Genomic DNA, 24,607 nt, shown 5'->3' with positions numbered 1-24,607 from the left:
CTTTGTGAATAGGAAGACCGAGAGGGGGAAAATCAAAGACATTCATTGAGTAATGCAAAAATTCTCCTATGTAGAGACATTTTACACAGCAGGAACTTCAGTCCATGTGTAAAGGAGGCTGCTTGCATGGTGAAAAACAAAACAACACTGCCCCCTCTCCTGCTCCCCCCTGGCCTCGCCCCCCCTCACTCCATTGACATGCATAGCTGGCCTGGTAGGTGTAAAAATAGACTGGCAGAGCCTGAATTGGAAATGGTCACTGAAGGCAGCCTGCAGTTGCTCGGGTTTTGAGTTCTCTCTGACACCAGCAAGCCAGCCAGCAGATGGGGAGAACTGGTGAGGGGCGTGTAGGGGAATTGAGCAGAGGAACCCAGGATCGTCTGGATGAATCGGCCACGTTAGTGTCCCCCTGGGAGCCCTGGACAGAGCACAGAGGGCAAGGACGGCCCCACTGACAGCGGGAACCGTAGAACTGAGATGGGTAATGCAGCTCTCTGCCCGTCTTGTCATGCGGATAAGAGTGTAAGAGCACAGGGACACTTGCAGGAATTGGACAAAACCCCAGACTACTACGGCTGTAACAGCGAGGACACCAAAGAACTTGGGGTGCGGGTAAGTTCTAAGTCACAGACTGGAGGAGAGGAGGATGGTGGCCCAAGAATCAACATTGGACCTCATTGGTTAAAACTCTGAACTTCCTGGAAGGAAGTTGACAGAATAAAACCAATGTGATCAAACCAGCTGACTGCCTCTGATTCAGTGGCCTGCTGCTGTTTCCTCTTCGTGTTCTGCAGTGTTCATGTTTGTTCCTTCTGAGCTGGTTTTAGCTATGAACTGACATTTGGGAATAAGCAAGGATGCCGTCTCTTTAATTAAGTTTTGTCCAAAGCTGAACATATATTTTATTATGGAGTGACTTGCAGCAATATTGCAGAGATTCACTACATTCAGGCTGTTAAATTATTTTGCCTGTTTATATATTCATAGTTCATTTTTCATTAGGACCATTTTTCATTAGGATTAAAAATCACGTACTGACTTCCCAGTTTCAGCCTATAAAGGCATTCTTCTTCTAATATTTAACTAACTTCAGTGAAAAGCCCTTTAAATACTGTTCTGATTATGATGATAATATTTTGTGCAGAGGCCTAAAAGTCGAGCCATCAAATACCTAAGTTGACTTTCAGACTTCAATAATTCATAGTCATGGTATGTTTCTTAAAATAATTACAAAGGCTTATTGTGATTTTTTTGGGGGGGGGAGGGCCAAAAATCTTTCTGAAATATTTTGATTTTCCTATTTGCTGGAGGATAAAGTGTATCTTTGATCTGTCAGATGCAGGAATTTGACCTTATTTCAAGTCATGTATTTCAGAGCGTAGCCATGAAACTAAGATAAGGAAGATTTCTGAATCAGAGAAACATACTCTGTACTTTGAAGTGTGTGCCTGATATTTCCAGGAGTGAGGACTTTGAGGTGACTCCCTACTCTCTTTGGCTTTTACTCTGACCTGGATGAATTTCATAATTTCGTAGCATTGAAATTCTGTCAGACCACAGTGAAACTGAAAGAGAAACTAAGAACTTACCAGTAAGAACAACGTGCAGAGCCAGTGTTTCCAGATAGCTGCAGTGAAAAGAAAGTCTGTCAGCACTGTAGTGCAAATGAGGACGGTGCTTCCCGAATTGGAAAGAAGCCACCCCAGGCAAGAGATTAAGCAAAAAGGTGGGGAGGGAGGACACCTGCCTTAACAACCACACTGCCCAGGTTTGTGACCAGGGACTGTTGCAGTTCTCTTTCTGGGTTATGGTTTTATGGTTTAAATTATCCACATCCACCATCAGCATCATTCGGCATTTCTGAGCGGCCACTTCAAGTGCAATTTCTGGACTGAAGGGGCGAAAAAAGGTGAACTTTTGGGTAACTGTTTAGTAGCTCTACAAGCTTGCTTAGTTGCAGTATATGAATATATTCTCCAAGAAGTGGCTACCTTGCTTAAAAGGTAGTTTCCAGGAATTTTTTTCATTAATTTAACATTGAGACCATTCTTTAAAATGTTAGTTAATAATTCCCTCAATATTTTTAAGCTACACAAGTGTATTCCCTGTTTTCACCTCTTAAAAACCATTAAGAAAAATGTAAAGCATGAAAATAAATTAGAGGTACTTTAAAAATTAAATATAAAAGCCTATTTTTAAAATGTAGAGAACAGAAGTGATGATATTTTGATGCACTGATAGGTTCTTTTGGGTAAAGAAGAGCAAGATTTAGCGTGATTTTTAGATCCAGGGGCTGAAATAAGAAATTCATTCAAAACTTTCGAGTTCAGAAAATGATTAAAAACGTTTTAAGAAGAAATAATCAATAGCGATATCATTCCCTTGTTAAAATCCTCCTATCCATTTTAATATAGATATTAGCCCTGAAAAAATTTTGAGTTGATATTTAAAAATTTACTACAATCTGATTTCTCTGAATTAAATAATAAAACCTGCTGATCATTGAATAATCTCTTCTGTCAAAGATTTTATGGACAGGAGCATATAATGATTGTTGTGACATGGAAAGGTATGGTAGAAGTGGCAATGCACCTGTTGCCTACTTTCTGAAGTGATATTTTACTCAGGATTTCACCAATTTAGACATGGGCACAAAAAAAAAAAAAAAAAAGCTAATACCAAAGATGACAAGCAAAATACGTGGTTCTATCTAGCTTTAAGTTTCCCAAATTTAAGAAATCTGTCATCTTTCTTTACTTTTAAATGGGTACTGTGAGACTGAAGCCACTCACTCCTTACATCATCTAGATACATTTCATAATTAGTCCCTTTTCATCATTCATGCTTGTCATTATTAATGATTAAGTTAAGAGGTTCAGAACTTATTAACTTTTATTTTTATAATAATCTTTTTTTGGGGGAAAAACAGAAACACAGGTCCTTAGCACTATTTTTTCTTCTGGAAATTAACTTAGAAATGTTTCATAGAGTTTATTGTGTTTGGGGGACAAAAATTTCAACTAAATAAATTTCCAGGTTTATTCATAATCGGAACTAAACTCATGGAAAAAAATATAAATTTAAAGTTCTAAAACTGCTGGGCTTTATGTAAATTAATACTTCATTCTTTTCTATAAGTTTTATTTAGAATTTTGAATAGTCTGACATTTGTTTGTATATATAAGTATAGCAATGAGGAATAAATCAGTTACCAGGAATTGTTGAAAGTAAGGGAACAAAAATAATTTCTTCTAGAACCATATTATGGTATGTGCATATTTGAAATTCCACTTAATAGCCTTATACATTTTTTATAAGATAAAAAATCAGACCATAATTATTTCCAGATATGTTACATAATTAAACCCAGAAATTATACCACAAAAAAGTAGAAAATGAAACTAAATATTATTGTGGCAATATAATAATTTCCTAAGTTTTAAAGTAACTTTAAAAGATTGTAGCAGGACTTCCCTGGTGGCACAGTGGATAAGACTCTGCACTCCCAATGCAGGGGGCCCGGGTTTGATCCCTGGTCAGGGGACTAGATCTCACAGGCATGCCGCAACTAAGAGTTCACATGCTGCAACTAAAGAGCCCGTGTTCCGCAACTAAGGAGCCGGGAAGCCAAAACTAAGGAATCCTGGAGCTGCAACTAAGGCGCCCGCCTGCCGCCACTAAGACCTGGCACAACCAAAATAAATAAATACATATTAAAAAAAAAGAAAAGATTATAGCAAAAATGATGAACAGCTAATATACCACAAAATTTTAAAGTTCTATAACTGGACAAATATTTTATAATGTGTATTCAAATTAATACTTAAATTCTAGAGCCAAGTCCAGCAAACTCTTTCTGTAAAGGGTCCGAGAGTGGATGTTATAGGCTTTGTGGGCACGTGGTCTCTGTTGCTGCTTCTCAGCCCTGTTGGTTGTAGAGCAAACGCAGCCTTAGACAGTAGGGCAACAAATCGACCTGGCTGTTTTCCAACAATTGCTAAATTTTTCTATTATTAAATTTTTGATTGCTAAATTTTTCAGTCACTAAATATTAATTTTAGTATTCTTTTCCTATTTTGTAAAGATATTCATTAAAACAATAATAAAATATTCTGTTAACAAAGATATAAAATATAATAATATTCAGTCTTAGAAGAGGGTGTTGAGACTGGTAGACGTTCCAGGGTATGCTGTAAATTTTTCTAAATATTTGGAAAGCAATTTGGAAATACATTTCAAACTAGTTACAGTGTCTCTCTTTCATTTTGCTGGTGCAGCCAGGACTCTAGTAGCAGGGAGATATTTGCATGGAGAAAAAGAGTAGGCAAACCTTCAGGGCAGACTCTCACCCCCGACCACAGATAAAGAACTACACTGGACTCCAACCCCTGTGTTATGAGTATTCCCAAGTCCATCCCTCCCTTCACTCAAACTTTGAGGGCACGAGAGAACTCTACTCCCAGAGAGACCTTATTCCAAATCTATTGAGAAAAAATGTCTGCCTTCCTAATGAAGATGTAAGGCTTATGAGCCTATGTTAGGGTTTTCCTCTGAAATGTGGTTGCCTCTTACATTAGTCCTTAAAGGACTCCAAGATCTGCTATTATCACAATCAGCTTGACAGTTCCAAAAAGAGAAAGCATGGGGGGTAGTAGAGAGTTGAGAACAAAATTCAGCTGTACTAAAATTCTTATTCAGAGGAAGTCCTAGTGATATTTCTAAATATTTCTGTTGATCACAGAAGGAAAAACTGCATGATCTCTCAGATACCTTTTCCTTTTCCTTTTTACAGATGATGGGTATATATATTCCAGTTTTACTTATGAAAGAAGAAGCTCTCAGAGATGCTTTATAGATTTTGTCCTGGATTCTTAGGGGAGCTCTGTCTGGGACATGAGTCCGCAAAGCCATGCAAGGGCTAAGCGGGCTCCAGAGAGGCGGCTTCTTGACCATGCTTTGGTAAAGTGCAGACTAGAACAGCCTCAGGAATAGATCTTCATTTCTTGTTCTTCTTGGCTTGTATTTTTTCATGGCATCATTTATAGATTTGCATATTGGTCTAAGTGTTCTTTATATTTGTCTTGCATTGAGATCATGTACTTTTCGCTGTAGTTTTTTTTTTAACATCTTTATTCAACTATAATTGCTTTACAATGGTGTGTTAGTTTCTGCTTTATAACAAAGAGAATCAGTTATATATATACATATGTTCCCATATCTCTTCCCTCTTGTGTCTCCCTCCCTCCCACCCTCCCTATCCCACCCCTCTAGGTGGTCACAAAGCACTGAGCTGATCTCCCTGGGCTATGTGGCTGTTTCCCACTAGCTATCTATTTTACGTTTGGTAGTTGGTAATGTATATATGAGGATATGGGGAGGGGGAAGGGTAAGCTGTGACAAAGTGAGAGAGTGGCATGGACATATATTCACTGTAGTTTCTTTACCATATCAGATTAATTTGCTTTGTCCCAAGAGCAAAACCATAAATGTGATGCTTCATCACAAATATTACTTAGATTATCTGTCCTAGATGACTTTTAAATTGTTATCCTCCTTGTTTTACCAGCTTTTTTCTCAGAGATTTTTATTTCCTTGTTTCATTTATTTAAACATTTTTTCAGTTATAGTAAAAAATTTTTATCTTCTTTATTTCAGCCTTCTTGTTATTGTATACATTTTCTTGTGACCTTAGCCCATAGGCATTGAATTCTGGTGTTTTTGTGAAAACAATTTAGTACTTTTCTGCTGTGCTGAATCAAAAGGTAGTAAGTCAACCAGCAAATATTTATTGAGCTAGGTATCGATCTAAATGCTGGCCATATGTGGATGAGACAGAGTAGGGGGAGACAAACATTAAACTTGCATAGGGAGGTGGGGGGAGTGTGCTGCCCAGCTGAGGTAGGAATGTGCCGGGTGAGTCCAAGGGACAAAAAGGCATGGTTGCAGCATTGTGAACAGAGAAGAAAGGGGCTGGCAATGAGGTCTGAGAGGCAGGCACAGGCCTACCTTGGCAGAAGTTTAGATTTCTTTCTAAATGTAGTGGGCCTTGGTAAAGGACTTTGGATTTCATTCAAAGTACAGTGGGAAACCTCTGGAGGGTTTTAGAGAAATAGGAGAACCTCATTTATGCTTCAAAAGATCTTTCTCGTGTGAGCTTTCTCCTCCTCTCTCCCTCTCTGTGCCTCTGTCTCTGTCTCTGTCTATCTCTGCTTGGTGGAGAATGGATTGTAAATTCCATCAAGGGAGGCCAACCTAAGCTGTCCCAGAAACCCCTGAGGTGAACGATGACGTAGGATTAAATTAGGGTGTTAACAGTGGTGGTGAGAGAAGTGATCAGATTCCAGATGTATTTTTGTTTTTATTGAAGGATTGTTTTGGCTCTTGAAAGAAAGAGAAGGGGTTATTGGCTTAAACAACTGGGTACAAGATGGTGCTATTTACTAAGGTGGAGTGGTGTGTGTGTGTGTGCGTGTGTGTGTGCTCACGGTGTGTGTGTGTGTGTGAAAGAGAGATGGTTCCCTATCTATGAATCATGCAGTATGTCAAGAGAGTTAAACTTTTCTTCAATTTTGAGTTCTAAGAGGATAGAAATAAGAGACTTTAAATGATACTGTGAACATTATCTTTGGTAGCCTTTTTTATAGCTGTTATAAGAAAACTTTCTCCCTATAGTTTTTTTATTAACCCTAAAAAGGTCCAAGAGTATGCTGAAAATCATTCTGGTAAAGCATTTTTAAAAATATGAAATGATATAGAGCATGGTTATGTACTTTTGGATAATTTACTTAAAGATAAATATTGAAAGAACATAAGATATGGCTTCTGTCGTCTAGGAACTTTCAATCTGGTTTTAGAAGCAGGACTTACCCACATGTAATTAATTAGCTATTAAAGTCAATAGGAGAGTAGGTGGCAGTGTGAGTGATGAAATTACCTAAAAGATGACAAGGAAGAAGAGGAACGGTACAGATCATACATACTGTTTTGGGAATGTCTCATGGACAGGGCTGAGATTCAGCTAGTACGGAGCAGAACAGCTGTACCAATTGTTTATACTTTGAAATGATTCCATGCAGACTAATTAAATAGCCACTTCTATGAGCCCACCAAGCTGCTCCTTCTACTGTGGCTACCTGGAGCCCATCCTCAGGATTCCCCAGTCCACTTCCAACCCCCAAATGAACAAATAGAAGAATGATGCCTGGACCAGCTAGGGGCCTCCAGGACTACCTTCCTCCAGTGCTACAGACAGTGTCCATTGTGATTGGCTGGTGTGTGAACTGTACCAGTTGTTAAATATTTTGAACATCCATTCTGCTAATGGAGAAGTTAGAGCCTGTAGTAGATTTAAAAAATTTTTATTTTTAATTTTTTTATTGCAGTAGAGTTGGTGTACAATATTACATAAGTTTCAAGTATACGACATAGTGATTCACAATTTTTAAAGGTTATACTCGATTTATAGTTATAAAATATTGGCTATATTCCTTGTGCTATATAATATATCCTTATAGCTTATTTATTTTATATCTAGTAGTTTGCACCTCTTAATCCCCACCCCTAATTTGCTCCCCACCACCACTGGTAATGAGTAATTTGTTCTCTATATCTGTGAGTCTGTTGCTTTTTTGTTATACTCACTAGTTTGTTGTATTTTTTAGATTCCGCATATAAGTGATATCATATAGTATTTGCCTTTTTCTGTCTGACTTATTTCACTTAGTATATTACCTGTAAAGTCTGTCCAGGTTGCTGCAAATGGCAAAATTTAATTCTTTTTTTATGGCCAAGTAGTATTCCATTGTATAGATGTGCTAGCTTACAGTGGATCTTGGAAGCAGAGTACAATCTTGGTTCCTGTTGGGAAGAAGGCACATTCAGTAAGCATTTATTGAGCATTTATTAAGTGCCAGGCACTGGGCTTACCAAGATGAATAAGACATGCAACTTTGGCTTGAAGGAGCGTAATCCAAGGATGGACAAAGCAGGAGTCCCAATATGGTGTTACAGTGTGGTGAGAAAGCACAGGGTGTTGTGGAATACCTAAGAATGACAGCTCAGTCTCAGAGGGTTACAGAAAAGTCAAATCTTGAAGCATTATGAGCAGATCACAATCTCAGTCTTGGAGTCAATAGTAACATTAGAATGAGAGAAGCAGTGTATGAATCCCCATGGCTGTAACACCTTGTTTTTTTGGACACGTGTGGAATTCATGAAATTTGGTTAATATACATGGGATCAGACTATCAAGAGCTTCATATGCCAAGCTTCAGAATTTGGACTCTGTTCTCCTGAAAGACCACTGACAAAGGCTGTTTTAGGAGAACCAATTAGGTTGTGGTTTGCGTATCAGAAGCTCCACTCTCTTTGCAGTGCCTAACCAAGCACCTAGTACCTAACAGATGCTCAATAAATATTTTTGGAAAACTTGAATAAATTAATGACTAAGAAACCACCCAAGATAGTGAATCTAGTTGTGGGCATTTTCCAGCTGCAGGTGACAAGCCCCCAGATGAAACCAAAGGCTGTGAAAATTGAAAAAGTGATAGAGATACAAAAGGCATTTCTAAAAATATTTAAAGAGCCTGGAAAAACTAAGAATTAAAACTAAGAAGATTTAATTATAACCTTCTTCTCAAAAAAAAAAATGTACCCTACTGCAAGTGCACACACATTACTACTGTGAAATATTAATTGTATAAAACATATTTACTATAATAATTCCTTGAATTATTATGCAATCTCTGTATGAAATTGTACATAAAATGCAATAAATGCCTTTCAGTGAAATATTACACTGTGATAAGAGGAATTATTATTATAATATAAACAATCAATATCTAATACTATTTCCATTATAGTTTTCTTATGAGGTTCATCCAAACCAAACATAATTTGAACTATGTAATAATTTTAAGTCTTTCTTCTGTATTTAATAACATTGGTTCTACTGGATATACAGTGGCTTTTTCAGGGTCACATGTATGGTAGAGCTGAGAATACTCTGTGGAGAGAGAGCTGTCTTTTCAACCATATTTTGCTTCCTTCCCACACAGACATCTGCTGTTTCTTACCCACTTTCAGTTGCTGGTTTGGATTGAATGCCTTCTTAATGGGTGAAACTTAAAATTTATTTTGCCATAAGAAATAGCTACTGGTTCCTTCATTTTCATTTAAAGGCTTCTCTTTGAAATTTGGGGCATATTATATTACATTTCATTGTCAGACTTTTAAGAGTTTGACTTTTCAAAGCTTACATTCACGTCATATTTGTATGGGCTTATGTGACTATAGTAAAACTATTTTGTACCTTTCTTTAAAATTTGCTTATAAGGTGTAAAAATACTACAACGATCATCGGAAGTATAATCATTTCAATGGCATCTTTGAGCTAATGAATTGTATCTAAAAGCTATGTGAAAGCCAGGTGTTGAATAGTAGAGATTGTGAGTTGAAACAGTGTTTTTGATGAATTATAAATGTTGCTGACATATTATTTTAAAATTTGGATTTTTTTTTGTACTCTTTACCTACCTCAGTTATCGATGAGCTTCAAAAGGGGGCTTTGAAGTATAATCTTATGTTCTACTTGATACCGTAGCACTTTATCTAGTATAACAACTCTATTAAATAAACACATCATGTACTTAAAATTAAATATCTAAGATTGTTAATTTGTCTAATGAGGAATTCTCACTTTATCATGGAAAAGATGGCTCCAGGCAGAAATAATGTGTTAAAACTACAGTTGAAGTCTCTTCAGACTTGCTACGTTAGAATCACATCTTTCTGGATTGTTAGCCTTCTGAAGGAGATTAGTTAGAAAGCATGTACTAAGACATCTAGTAAAACAGAAGGACATAGGAAAATTTGTGGCTCTTTTCTTTTTGAAAACCACTGGTCGTCACATATAATTTTTTCTTTAGATTTACAAAAGGGGAAACTCCTTTTTCAGAAGTAAAAGACATTCAACAGTTTTCTGTTAGTAAGGTGTATGTTTCACAGAATTGTCCATATGTCTATAATACATAATTATTTCTTTAAAAACTGGCTTATCATATTCAGCTTCTTATGCATTCTTTGTTTTTTTTTTTTGCGGTACGCGGGCCTCTCACTGTTGTGGCCTCTCCCATTGCGGAGCACAGGCTCTGGACGCGCAGGCTCAGCGGCCATGGCTCAGGGGCCCAGCCGCTCCGCGGCATGTGGGATTCTCCCGGACCGGGGCACGAACCCGCGTCCCCTGCATCGGCAGGCACCACCAGGGAAGCCCTATGCATTCTTACATCATACATTCTGACTGCCTAAATGATCGAGGATGACATCAGGGATAAAGTGTTTTGGGTTGTGTAATAAATACATAGAATGAAAGGTCTAGTTAATCCCTTATGTCATCACCCTCCAAAGTGTGTTCCATGAACTGCCCACATCAGAAGAATCACCTGGGGTGTTTTAAAGTGATGTAGCTTGCTAAACTCTACTCAAGACCTCCAGAATTAGAATCTCTGAGGTGGGAGCTGAGAATATTTATTTAAGAAGATTAAGCATGATCTCTAAGTAACCCTTAAGTGCATTATTGTATGATAACCACTGCTTTATGTTCTAAGAGGTTGACTTTACAGAAAAAACGGGGCTGAATATGTAACAACTGTACATAAGGGCATAAGAGTATTAAAACCCTTCACATTATATTAAATTTCTTCTAATCCAGGTTAATTCAACTGATTGCCAAATTCTGTTTACTGGCAATTAAAGACACCAAGACCACACAGGACACGTGGGGACAGAGGCTGCTCTGCCAGCAAATGGGGCCTCCTATGGTCCAATGCATTATCTTAACAGTAAGAAGGGGTCTGCATTGTATCGCAATGTAATTTTAAATCACAGTACTTAAAGTAAATTTAAGCTCCACTTCCTAAAACTAATAATTGCTGTACGCCTATATAGAGTCCTTTCATTGTTTAAGCTTGTAAACTCCCATCAGAAATCTAGGCGCTAACAACATAAGATGTTGTTATGAAAATGTGTCTCCCAGTTTTTTAAAAATCAGAATTTCATTCCACCGTTGAGCAGCCAGCTTGAACAGTAAGATTGTTCTGAATGATTTGATCCTTTCTTGGAATTGAAGTCCAGTACGATTTCCTGACTGAATTCCACACTTCTGCCTAAAAAGTCATGCAGCATGTGAGAGATGATTAACAAAGTTCTTTCGGTCTCATTAAAATTTCTTAGTATATCAACTAATGTGAGGTGTCAAATATTCACTCCGTATATTTTCAGTTTAAAAAATTATATATGCATTTCTAAAAGACGTCTAAAATTAAGCATTAAATCAGTTTCTTCCACGAAAGTAAATAATGAATTCTACTGTCTACATGCTCTTTCTTTCTTTTGTTCTTTCTTTTGTTATATAAGATATAAATACAGATTAAAGAATCAGTCTTTTCTTTGGTGTTGATTTGTGTAAACTCACCAATTAATTATTTGAAGAATTAAACAGTGATCCAGATGGACATGTCAACTTTCATTTCTATTTAAAATGTGGCCCAAGCATTTAGAGCTACGTGTTAGACCCTAGCCATAACACTGTCAGCCAAGTTATTGATACTGGGCTGCTTTCTGGTCTACCCCTAACCACTTGATTTTGCATTGAGACTAGATCTATTCTCTTCAGGATCGACAGTTGACTTAGATGTGGAAAATAGCAGGAGAATAAAAAATAAAGAAAATAAATAAATAAATGAAATGTGGAAATGTAGGGGAGGTTCTATATTAATTAGTAATAATAATAGCTATCATTTATTGAGCCCCTATTTGCCAGGTTCTGTAATGGTGCTCCACATACCATTTACATATATAAATTTCATTTACTCCTTATGATAGCTCTGTGAATCAAGTATTAAAATTTACTTTTATTGAGTGTCTGCTATTCCAATGTACTCTTCTTAGGGATTTTTACATATAATATCTAATTTAGTCTATATAATCCTATACATTTTATAGACAAGTAAACTGAGGCTTATTTGAGTTCAGTACTTTGCTCACGGTCACACAACTCATGGTAAGTGATAGAACCAGGATTGCAAAGATAGATTTTTCCTTTCTTCTTTCGTTCTCTTCTCTTGTGATTTGATGACTATCTTTAGTGTTATGTTTAGATTCCTTTTTCTTTTTTGTGTGTGTACTTGTTATAGATTTTTGGTTTTTGGTTACCATGAGGATTTTTTTAATAGCAGTCTGTACATATACGTGATTGTTTTAAGTTGCTGATCTCTTACTTTCAAATGCATTTTAAAAGCCCTGCATTTGTACTCCCCTTGAAAAAGTAGTTTGAAGCTCATTATATTAGACTAACTTTTCGAAGACAGAGAAATGTAAAGAGGAGACATTAGGGGAAGTTAAATTGGGTTGAATGATTTTCAACAATTGAAAAAAATTGTCTGCTTGGAAAATTTCAAGTAAGATTGTCACTTATGCCCCATACCAAAACAAATTTCAGGTTACTAAAAGTTAAATTGAAAGAAAAGCAATTTTTTTTAAGCAAGAAGAAAATGAGAAGTATTTTATTAATTTCAGGGCTGGAAGGCATGAAAGCAATGGAATAAAAATCTAAATTTATACTTTTCAATTTATAGAATTTAAAACTTGTAAAAGTCAAAAAATATATTAAAGAGAAAATAACAAACTTGGAAAAGAGTTATCTTGTCTATATAAAGTTTTTAAAAATAAAAGAGACATTTGAAACTCTGAAAGGACAAAAAATGTTGACAAGTCAAAGAAGATAAAAATTGTAATAGACATTAAATGTATGACTGAGCTTTTAAACTCTTCAAAACTGAAAAAGGTAAATCAAAACCGTTAAGATAGGCATATCAATTGAGCAAAGCAAATTTGAGCATGTGATTAAGTTGAGACAGGTTCTTCCACAAACAGTTATGGTAGCATCTTTTGCTTCAGCCTCTCTCAAGGTTAGTTTTGCAATATTACAATATGTACCAATAATCTATATCCTTTGACATCATTATTTCACCCTCAGGAATTTAAACAATGGACACAATCAAGACAAGGACAAAGACTTATGTACAACAATGAAAACAAAGGCACTAGTTCTACAAATAATTGGGGAAAGCTAAAAACAATTGTAACCCATCTGTAAACTACTATATAAGATTTAGAATATCTTTCATGACTTCTGAATGCTGTAGGCAATACTTATTTGGCAATGTTAGTTTTTAAAAGTAGAAGACAGAGTATTATTATCCCAACTTTGTAAAAATATTATTTATATGCACAGATACAGTGTATGTGTAGAAAAATTCTAAAAGAAAATGCATCAAAATATGCAGTGTTAAGTTTGAGTAATGGGACTATGGTGTTGGCTGATTTTTTTAAATTCATTTCTTAAATATTCTATGAGAATATGTATATGTTTTTATAATGATTCCCCTATGTTTTTTAAGAGAAGAGAGATTGTAAGAACCAAAAAGTAGCTAAAGAACCTAGAAAGTTTTATAGTTTTAGATAAATGCTCTGATGGAATATGTATTTCTGTATTCTTTAGGTTTCATAACAAATTATTATTTTATTTAATATTCTACACTTATTTAGCTTTTCAATTAATTTGGAGGAGAGGACTTTTTATGGGTACATTTTACTAAGATTTTACAGGGGAAATAAGATTTACTATGATCATTTCTATAGGTGTAATCAACATTTAAATAGCAGGTGTGGTGATTAATTAAAAACAGCTGAGAGAGGTTTCATCCACCTTGGAAGCAGTCCAGGTTTAAATCCCACTCAGGAAAATATGTCAGTACGAGCTTGTAAAAGTCTGCATGCTGCTTTGAAAACAGAGGAACAAATGTTGTCTTTGAAGCCTACCGTGCTGTGGAGATTGATATTTTTTTTCTGTGCATGGTAGTAAAAATAATGGTGATGGAGACATTGCTCTAGATTCACTTGTCGAGTATAATATGCAATAATATTTTGAAGTAATGTAACTGAGTCCCTTAAAGTCACAACTCTTGGGTTAGCAACATTAAAGAAAAGAAATCTTGGTAGTCCAGAGGTGTCAGTGGCAAATGTTCAAACTTTAGGCCCTACCCCTAGCACAGGAAAGGGAATTGGGCATCAAGGGCAATCATAACATGATCACTGAGGCCAGGAATGTGATTGCAGTAGTTTTTCCCCAGAACAGGAAGCAGCAGACACTTCTACAAATCATTCAACAGTGGAAAGGTATTTGGCATCTTTGGGTGGAGCTAGGGAAGTGGTACCACACGGTGGTATGATCATGGCCTCTGTGGTAAGACTGACTGGGTACCAATTGCAGCTCTGACATTTATTACCAAATATCTGTGGACAAGTGCTTTAATCTCACTAAGCCTCAGTTTCTTCAATTGGGTGCTTTATGAGGATTAAATGAGACTATAAATGTTTTGACATACTACATTAATATTGTAGTAGTACGTACAGTAGTACAAACTTTTTGACAAAAGGTACAAACTATTATTCATTCCTTCAAGAAGTTGGGCAGCCAGAGTGTATGCACCCAAAGCAAGCTGCATGTCATGGAGTCTCATGAGTAGATGAATGGCTTAAAAGAAAAAGCAAGTCTAGGTGGCATGTAAAATTCTAATACGGTGTATGTCAGTTCATATTCTGTAAGAAAATATTTTTAAAATTTAAGTAAAAATATCACTAAAACTACATAAATATAAACAAATCATGTAAAAATGATGAAAAATTGACTTGCTCAATGTGACTTTGACAATTATCTTCAAGCAAAATATAGTGAACAAAAGTGTAGTCACCCCAATCAAAACACATGTAATTAATTCTCTTACTTGAAATCATAACCAGAAGAGAAAGGCTTTAGGTCAGGCTAAATTTTTGTAATGATTACTTTACATAATTCATGCTAAATTAATAGTTACATCTATGAAAAGGTATTATTAGTAGAGGGAACTCAATTGCTGGAATATGCCACAATTCTTATATGTGGGAAAAAGAAACCAAATAGAAGTGGAGCTTCTCCAACTATAAAGGACTGTACCTTGTAGGGATGCCACAGGATTTTAATATATACCCAAGTTCTCTTCAAGCTTCACATTATGTGCTGGGTTCTCATGTTAAACATTGTTAATCAGGAATGGCACAATCCAAACATCTTTTTTTTTATTTTTATTTTTATAGAAGTATAGTTGATGTACAATATTATATAAATTACAGGTGTACAATACCATATAGTGATTCACAATTTTTAAAGGTTACACTCCATTTACAAATAAATTTATAAAATGTTGGCTATATTCCCTGTGCTGTACATTATATCCTTTTAGCTTATTTTACACATAATAGTTTCTCTTTATCCTCTACCCCAATTACCCCTCCTTCTTTCCTCTCCCCATTGGTAACCACTAGTTTGTTCTCTATATCTGTGAGCCTCCTTTTTTGTTATATTCACTAGTTTGTTGTATTTTTTAGATTCCACATATAAGTGATATCATACAGTATTTGTCTTTCTCTGTGTGACTTATTTCTCTGAGCATAATACCCTCCAAGTCTATCCATGTTGCTGCAAATGGCAAAATTTCATTCTTTTTTATGGCTGAGTAGTATTCCACTGTGTGTATATACTATGGCTTCTTTATCCATTCATCTGTTGATGTATACTTAGGTTGCTTCTATATCTTGGCAATTGTAAATAATGCTGCTGTGAACATTGGGGTCCATGTATCTTTTCAAATTCATGTTTTTGGGGTTTTCTTCAGATATATGCCCAGGAGTGGAATTGCTGGGTCATACGATAGCTCCATTTGTAGCTTTTTGAGAAACCTCTCTACAGTTTTCCACCATGGCCGCACCAATTTACATTCCCACCAACAGTATACAAGGGTTCTCTTTTCTCCACATTTATGCCATTTGTTATTTGTGTTCTTTTTTTAAATTTTATTTTATTTGTGTTCTTTTTGATGAGAGCCATTCTGACAGGTGTGAGATGATATCTCACTGTGATTTTTTTTTTTTTTTTTGCGGTACGCGGGCCTCTCACTGCTGTGGCCTCTCCCAGTGCAGAGTACAGGCTCCGGACGCGCAGGCCCAGTGGCCATGGCTCACAGGCCCAGCCGCTCCGCGGTATGTGGAATACTCCCAGACCGGGGCATGAACCCGTGTCCCCTGCATCGGCAGGTGGACTCTCAACCACTGCGCCACCAAGGAAGCCCATCTCACTGTGATTTTGATTTGCATTTCCCTGATGATTAGTGATGTGTCGAGCATCTTTACATGTGCCTGTTGGTCATCTGCATTTCCTTTTTGGAAAAAAATGTCTATTCAGTTCTTTTACCCATTTTTTAATTGGGTTGTCTGGTTTTTTGATGTTGAGTTGTATTAGCTCTGTATATATTTTGGATACTAACCCCTTATCAGTAATATCATTTGTAAATACATTCTCCCATTCAGTAGGTTGTCTTTTCATTTTGTTGATGGTTTCCTTCATTGTGCAAAAGCTTTTAAGTTTAATTAAGTCTCATTTGCTTATTTTTGCTTTTATTTCCTTTACTTTAGGAGACAGATCCAAAAAGATATTGCTACAATTTATGTCAAAGAGTGTTCTGTTTTCCTGTAGGAGTTTCATGGTTTCCAATCTCACATTTAGGATTTAGTGCCTTTTGAGTTTATTTTTGTATATAGTGTTAGAGAATGTTCTAATTTCTTTTCCATGTGGCTGTCTAGTTTTCCCAGCACCACTTATTGAAGAGTCTTTTCTCCATTGTATATTCTTGCCTCCTTTGTTGTAGATTAACTGACCATAAGTGTGTGGGTTTATTTCTGGGCTCTGTATTCTGTTCCATTGATCTATGTGTCTGTCTCCATGCCAGTATCAAACTGTTTTCATTACTGTAGCTTTGTAGTGTAGTCTGAAGTCAGGGAGTATGATTCCTCCAGCTCTGTTATTCTTTCTCAAGATTGTTTGGGGGCTTCCCTGGTGGCGCAGTGGTTGAGAGTCCGCCTGCCGTTGCAGGGGACACGGGTTCGTGCCCCGGTCCGGGAAGATCCCACATGCCGCGGAGCGGCTGGGCCCATAAGCCATGACCACTGAGCCTGTGCGTCCGGAGCCTGTGCTCCGCAGTGGGAGAGGCCACAACAGTGAGAGGCCCGCGTACCGGAAAAAAAAAAAAAAAAAAAGATTGTTTGAGATCTCTTGTGTTTCCATACAAATTTTAAAATTATTTGTTCTTATTCTGTGAGAAATGCCATTGGTATTTTGATAGGAATTGCATTGAATATGTAGACTGCCTTGGGCAGTATGGTTATTTTAGCAATATTAATTCTTCCAATCCAAGAACATGGTATATCTTTCCATCTATTTGTGTCATCTTCAATTTCTTTCATTAGTGTCTTAGAATTTTCTGAGTATAGGTCCTTTACCTCCTTAGGTAGGTTTATTCCTAGGTATTTTATTCTTTTTGATGTGATGGTAAATGGAATTGTTTCCTTAATTTCTCTTTCTGATATTTCATTGTTAATGTATCAAAATGCAACAATTTATGTATATTAATTTTGTACCTTGCAACTTTACCAAATTCATTGATGAACTCTAGTAGTTTTCTGGTGGCATCTTTAGGATTTTCTATATGTATGGTATCATGTCATCTGCAAACAGTGACAGTTTTACTTCTTCCTTTCCAATTTGGATTCATTTTAGTTTTTTCTTTTCTGATTGCTCTGCCTAGGACATCCAATACTATATTGAATAAAAGTGGTGAGAGTGGGTATCCTTGTCTTGTTCCTGATTAGAGGAAATGCTTTCAGCTTTTCACAATTGACTATGATGTTAGCTATGAGTTTTTCATATATGGCTAAACATCTTTTGAATGAAAATCTTAGTATCTTTTAATTTCACAAGTTTTGGCCTTTAATTACTAAGACAAATGTAGCCTGCCACTGCTTCTTAGTCAAGGACCAAAAATAAGGTTCTATGGTGTTAATATTTAAGAAAAAATGTTTATATATCAACTAAGTTAATTTTGGTGGACGAATGAGGTCTTTGTGGCCACAGTTTACTGCTTTGCAAAAAAAGTTCTAATGCTATATTTTTATATGTACAAAAGTAATCTAACTTTTCTTTAATTTCTAAGTTTAAGTTTTGAGCAATTAAAACTAGAATATCTTGCATCTATGTTACCTGTTCTCAGCTTTGCATAAGACTAAAAAATATGATAATGTTCTTCCCAAGGTTCTGTTGCCATCATAATCATCTTTGTTGGCTAATATATTTTAGGCACTAAACTATGCTTTGGAAATTCTAGAATTATGAAACATAGTTTCTGTCTTCAAGAGAAGTTATAATTTTGTTCTGACTGGTGGGATATATGACTCTCCCACTCTCCACACACATTCTTACACACACATACCACACATACACATATGCACAAATAGGATAGTTTAATTTTACATGTCATATTACAGGTAGATATTTATATGAGAATGTAGAGGTAGAATTAAATATATAGTTTTACCTATGACTGAAGTGAGGTGAATTTTACATGCATAATAATTCTAAAAGGAAACAGCCTCTCTCCTCTGTATCTTCATTGAATAATTTAAACATACCTATGATCTCTTTTATTTAAAAGTTAGTCTTACTATAACTTCTGGGGATAGTGCAATATATTACCATATGTTGTTATGCATTCAGTAATTCCCCTCTTCTTTGGATAATTTATACAATAATAAAAGCTTATGTTATTGCTCTATGTAAAGTTTTCCCCCCAGAAAAGAACAAAATTATAGTTTCTTATTTCTGAGAAACAGGATACTAATGGTTCTGTGTAGTCAGTATGAGTATGATACCATTTCTTTCTATGTTTAATTTCATTACTAATGTCAGAGTTGGCAATTATCTGTTAAACTAATTAAGGTCAGAGAATGTTGAGCTCCATAGCCTATCTAATCAATTCCATTGCTAAGTATAGTCATTTTCCCATGATTTCAACTGTAAGATAATAATTATACAGACGGCAGGCATCCTGACCCATTATTCTTTATTCACTTACCCTTAGGAAGAGTTAGACAGGATTTGGTTTTATTGTGGTTATCTAATAGAATTAACATAACAAGTATAAATTTTGCTAATCAGGATTTTAAATCAAGTTTTTAAATTTAGTAAGTCTGCAAAAATTTACTTGATTCACCAAACTTTTCACTAGTTTAATTCATACAGACCAATGCTGCTTCGTGTGCCTGTTTGTTCACCTTCACTTTGTTGAACTTCTTCCTTTATTTTGTTTTATTTCCACAAGTATTTATTGATCTACTCTGTGTTGGGCCCTGTGCTGGGCAGCGGAGACACAAAGGTGAGGAAGTCATGGCCTCATCTATCCTGGAGGGCCAGGCTAGCTGGGGAGATACATGTGTAAACAGATAATTTGGGGATCCTGCTAGAGCCATTCACAATATCTAGTGTAGTGTTGTGCTTATAACTAGTAGTCAACAAACCTTTATGAATGACTGAATTCGCAGCGTGTTATGGGACCCCAGAGTAAAGGAACTTGGTCAAACTTGAGGGGAGAAGGGTAGGTTGGAAGGGTGTTGTGAAGAAGTTATCCCAAGCCTCTGGGAAATACACCCATAGATCCACTTAATACAACTTCTCGTAGAAGTCAAATAATAAAAAAACAACTAACAGAGAATTCTCCATTTCTCATTAAACCTGGCTGGCTTAAGCCCGATTTTTAAAAAAAATGGTCCTGGGCATCTGAACCAAAGCTTAGTTTCATGAGATAAATTAACCCTATTTTTGTTTTTAGTTATGTTTAAATTTTGAGTTTCCTTACTTTTCAAAATTCTCTTTGGAGTTGATGCCAATGCTCTTACCCCAACAAATCAAGAATTTGTTTTGATAGCTGCCTCAGAAGAAGTTCACATATTCTCTGAAATGCAGTAATAACCAGAGGGGTTTTTATTGACTGATTTCCAACTGAGGGATTTTGTAGTATAAGCTAAAATGTTAAAAAAAAGAAAAAAGGCAGTGCACGCTACAAATACGTGATTTGCTCGTCTTTTTCCACTGCCATGTGTCATGTACTGTAATTAATTTAACACATTCCTTTTTAAAGCCAGTTTTCCATCCTCTTTTTACATTTCATTGTAAAGTTACGGAAGCTCTTTACCTTGCATACAGTTAGAATTGAATAGCTCAAACTAGTCTAGACAATTGCAGTTCATAGCACAAGGGTAAATTTAGAAAGTTACAGCAGGTCACATCCATTGTGGATAAAGCAATAGCTCAGTTGTACCCTGGTCTTATAGGGAAATGTCAGCTGCATGAAATTAGTATTCTGAGCTCATGCGAAATCTCCTGTACAGAAATCTGTTTTAGTCTCACTGGTGTATAAGTATACACATATACTGCAGTATACATAGATCTTGCAATTTTTTATTTTATCAGCACTTCCTGGCATTTCATGCAAGATGTTGATAGGTCAACAGTATTTGCTTCCAGAGGCAATACAAGAAGTGATTCCCTATTCCTAGGAGTTTTATTGACAGAGAAATGGTAAGGAATGAAGCAAAAACCAGTATTGCTGCAAAAAAACCAGACCATCTCTCAGAGGTTAGGCTGTGGCCTCTGTCGGTAGTCCATATCCTCTCCTGGATTTTTTAGTCTTGCATTCTCAACACACTGCCATGCCGTGATAGCACATCAAATTTCACCAGACCAAAACCAAGCTATTGTGTTCTCTCCAATTTTAGGGTATTCTGTTTCCCCAGATTTCTGGTCTTGATTAGTAATGTCGCTCATTACACGCCAAAGCTAGATGTTGCCAAATTTTCCTTAATTTCTTTTCCATAAACCCTTAAATTCAATTTCCCCAAGTTTTATAGCTTCTTTTCCCTACATCTATGACAAATCGTTACTTTTTTCACATTGCTGTCCCTGATATACTGCTCGCCAGAACTGTTGCAATAGTATCCCAGATTGTCTCACAGACTCCCCTCTGACTCATCTTCCATATGTTATAGGGTGATTATTTTGAAACAGTATTCTGATCTTGGCTTTTCCTGTCCTTTCACTTAGAGGGTAATGCTCAGCCTTCTTATGACGGCATATAAGAACATTCATGGTCTGGGCCCTGCCTTACTTTGAGACTTTTACTTTTCTCATTTCCAACACGATCTTTATAATTCACACACACTGCATTACTTATAATTTTCTTCATACTGTGTTCTTTCCTACCACTATGATGTTGCACTCATTAGTCCCTATGCCTGCTATGTTTTCCACCTAACTTATCACCAGGAACTTTATAAAATACTATGTTGCTATTCCTACTCTATATCTAAATGTAAAATCTATTTGTAAAACAAAACAAGCATCTATTGCTTGGACTACTGTCTCTAAATGGATCTTATTCCTTGGACTACTGTCTCTAAATGGATCTCCCTGGATCCACTTTTACCCATTTCTATCTAATTCATGGACTACGTTGCAGCTAAAAAATTTTTTTTAATGCAGACCTTAAAATCTTTTGAGGGGATGGATCATGTTTATTTTTTCTACATTAATCCCTTGCTCACTGCCGGGCATACAATAGGTGCTTCCAAAAATTTGTCTTAGCCTGGTTGTTAAGAGCTGGTTAAATTATTTTAACTAATTGTTTAAAATTTATTTTGTATTGAAACATAGTTGATTTACAATGTTGTGTTAGTTTCAGGTGTATAGCAAAGTGACAGTTTCATATATATATATATAATATATATATTCTTTTTCATTATGGTTCATTACAGGATACTGAATATAGTTCCCTATGCTATATAGAGTTGGACCTTGCTGTTTAGCCATTCTATATATAATATTTATTATCAAAATAATCTGTTGTTTGACTAATTTATTTTCACTTTTTTCCAAACTGAAGCTATGATTTTTTAAAAAATATTTATTTATTTATTTGGCTATGTCTGGTCTTAGTTGTGGCACGCGGGAGCTTCGTTGTGACACGCGAGATCTTTTGGTGTGGCGCACGGGCTTATCTCTAGTTGTGGCACGTGAGCTCTAGAGTGTGCGGGTTCAGTAGTTGTGGTACGTGGGCTTAGTTGCCCTGCAACAGCATGTGGGATCTTAGTTCCCTGAACAGGGATTGAACCCGTGTCCCCTGCATTGGAAGGCAGATTCTTAACCACTGCACCACCAGGGAAGTCCCCTGAAGCTGTGATTTTTCCAATATGTACATGTTTAGATAGGTACAACTATAGATCTTTTCAGAAATTTAATCAAGTGAATAAAGTGAGTCAAACTGGAAGTTATTTACTTCTTATACAGCATACATGTTGCATATTCTTTAGGTTTTTAAAAAATTTAATTTAATTTTTAACAGGTCTGTTGACATTCATCAAGGACCAGCATGGTGAGGGTCAAGAAATGAATGTAAAAATGATTATCTATATTACATTTAGGATGATGCAGATTTTTTGAGAATTACAATTTTGCTTTCCATGTAGATCATCAGAAATGTGCAAAAGAGTCTGAAAACTGTGCATGCTCCTTTGGGACCCACATACTGAGGAGAATGGGTTGAATAAACAACTTCTCAAAAATTATATGCACATTAGAAAGAAGGGCTTTTGCATTTTACAGATGACAATGAACTTAATAGCAGTTTAACCAAAGGGACTAGAGACACAGATTATTTCTAATAAACAACATGATTATCATGCTGAAATTTCTGACATCCAGTAATTAGAAAGATTTCCAAAAACATAGAAACTCCAAGGGTGGCACAAATAGAGTTCTTGGGTCTATTATTCCTATAAAATTAAAATATTGTCTTGGGACAAAAAGTGATCTTGAATCACTTTTTTTTTTAGAAAGTGATGAATTCAAATTCTTATTTATTCTGGGGTAGACATTAATATTGCAGAACTTATGCACTCAAAAAAGTAAAATAAAATAATTGAGTTAGCAGCTCAGTTTTGATGCATTTTTCTCTAAATTAGTCTTTTTTGAAAACAGTATGAGTTCAGAATTACATTTAAACAAGTACAGTCAGGTTGTTACTGTGTGTGTTTGCTGAGCTGTAATTAAGTGATACCCCCTAGAAAATCCATCTGACTGACAACTACAGATGTACACTGAACTGTGGTAAACAGAAAGCCCTTCTCTGTTTCCATGTGCATGTTAACAGGGCTACACTAAAATCAACAGTGTAAGGATACAAAAATATATGCAAGTTCTTTTAAAATAGTGGTCATATAATGAGGTAAGCCATTGTGAAGCTTTCATTGCAAGAGTGTATTTTCTTGTTGCATCTTGAATAATTGGATGCAAGAGAAACAGTCTACTTTTTAGTGTGTGCAGCATGTGGGGCTGCGGTCAGCGCCTCATCTGTGCTGTGTCACGAAGCTGCTTCTGTTTGAGTGATGTCTGCTTCAGAGCAGATGGTCTGAAGATGAATAATCAGACCAATGGGGATAGAAATTCGGTGCCTACCTCAAGGGGGCAATAGTAAATTAACACTGTCGGATGCCTGACATAATAAAGAATTGATGAAAGATATTTTCACTTGGTTGGGTTTGGTTTTTTCATATCCTGACAGTTCTAAAGGCCTTCAAAGGAGACTAAAACCTAATTCAGTTCCATTTATCCTGATACTTAAGTATAGCAGTGGGATAAACTCTAATATATCTTTCCCTCCAAATGCCCTGTAGTATGTTAACACACTGATTAGTCAGGGAATGAAGAGTTTCCTGTAGAGAAGATTTCTTAAAGAAAGCATTAAATAAACTATTGTTGCCAAATTATATCAAAAGGTCTCTCTTTTTTCTCCTGACCCAAGTATTATTATAGTAGGTTATTATTCATTTATAAAACCTACTCTTCTTATGGCCAGCTGTGGGCCAAAGGCAAATTCCTTTGGAGATTTGTGTACACAGCATAAAAGCTTGATAAGCTCTTCCATGTTTTGGCCCATGTTCATTTGAGTTTAAGATGCTGGCAGAACATTTTTACAGAGATGTCCAGCTCATTGAAAATTAGGAAAGATATTAGACCTCGGATACAGATTGTTTTAAAAATAATGCTTCATTATTTTACACACAAAACCAGTTGGAGATCCCAAAGCAATAATAGAGAACTGTTTAGAATTCAATCCTATATAGATGTGATATGTGTTATTAAATTTCTATTGTGGAGCTCTAGATTTTCATTATTTTTATTGTTGGCATGTTAAATGCAGATATCCATGTTACTTTAGCTATTGAAAATATTAGGGAATATTATAGAGAAAGTATAATATTTAGTATAAGATTTGTGGAATATTTTGCTTGTCTTTGCATTGACAACATTTTGGACATAAAAAGTAAAGCAGTACTCTGTAATGACCTATATGGAAAAATAATCTAAAAGAGTGGATACATGTATATGTATATGATTCACTTTGCTGTACAGCAGAAAGTAACACAACATTGTAAATCAACTATACCCCAGTAAAAAACTTTTTTAAAAAGTCAAAAAAAAAAAGGTAAAGCAGAACTTTTCAAATGTATCAGTTCACCCAATAGTGTTAGTGGTTGTATATGACATTAAACCATGGTGTGACAAGATACT

The 24,607-nt window shown here is 35.9% G+C and overlaps 1 protein-coding gene across 1 annotated transcript in view; it reads left to right on the top strand.

The window, feature by feature from the left end:
* Positions 1 to 226: 226 nt before the first annotated feature.
* ANK2 (ankyrin 2) overlaps positions 227 to 24,607 on the top strand; it is a 243,411-nt gene continuing 219,030 nt past the window's right edge. The window contains exon 1 of the mRNA XM_089911573.1: positions 227 to 612. Coding sequence (XP_089767699.1) covers positions 478 to 612 — 135 coding nt within the window. The 5' untranslated portion in view covers positions 227 to 477. The remainder of the gene's footprint in view (positions 613 to 24,607) is intronic.

The sequence above is a fragment of the Delphinapterus leucas genome, chromosome 5 (assembly GCF_059928025.1).
Source record: "Delphinapterus leucas isolate spDelLeu-1000000601 "Yukka" chromosome 5, BTC_Dleu_Yukka2, whole genome shotgun sequence".
Classification (NCBI taxonomy): Eukaryota; Metazoa; Chordata; class Mammalia; order Artiodactyla; family Monodontidae; genus Delphinapterus; species Delphinapterus leucas.
Note: the sequence above shows the minus strand (reverse complement) of the source record. Positions and strands in the feature narration are given on the sequence as shown.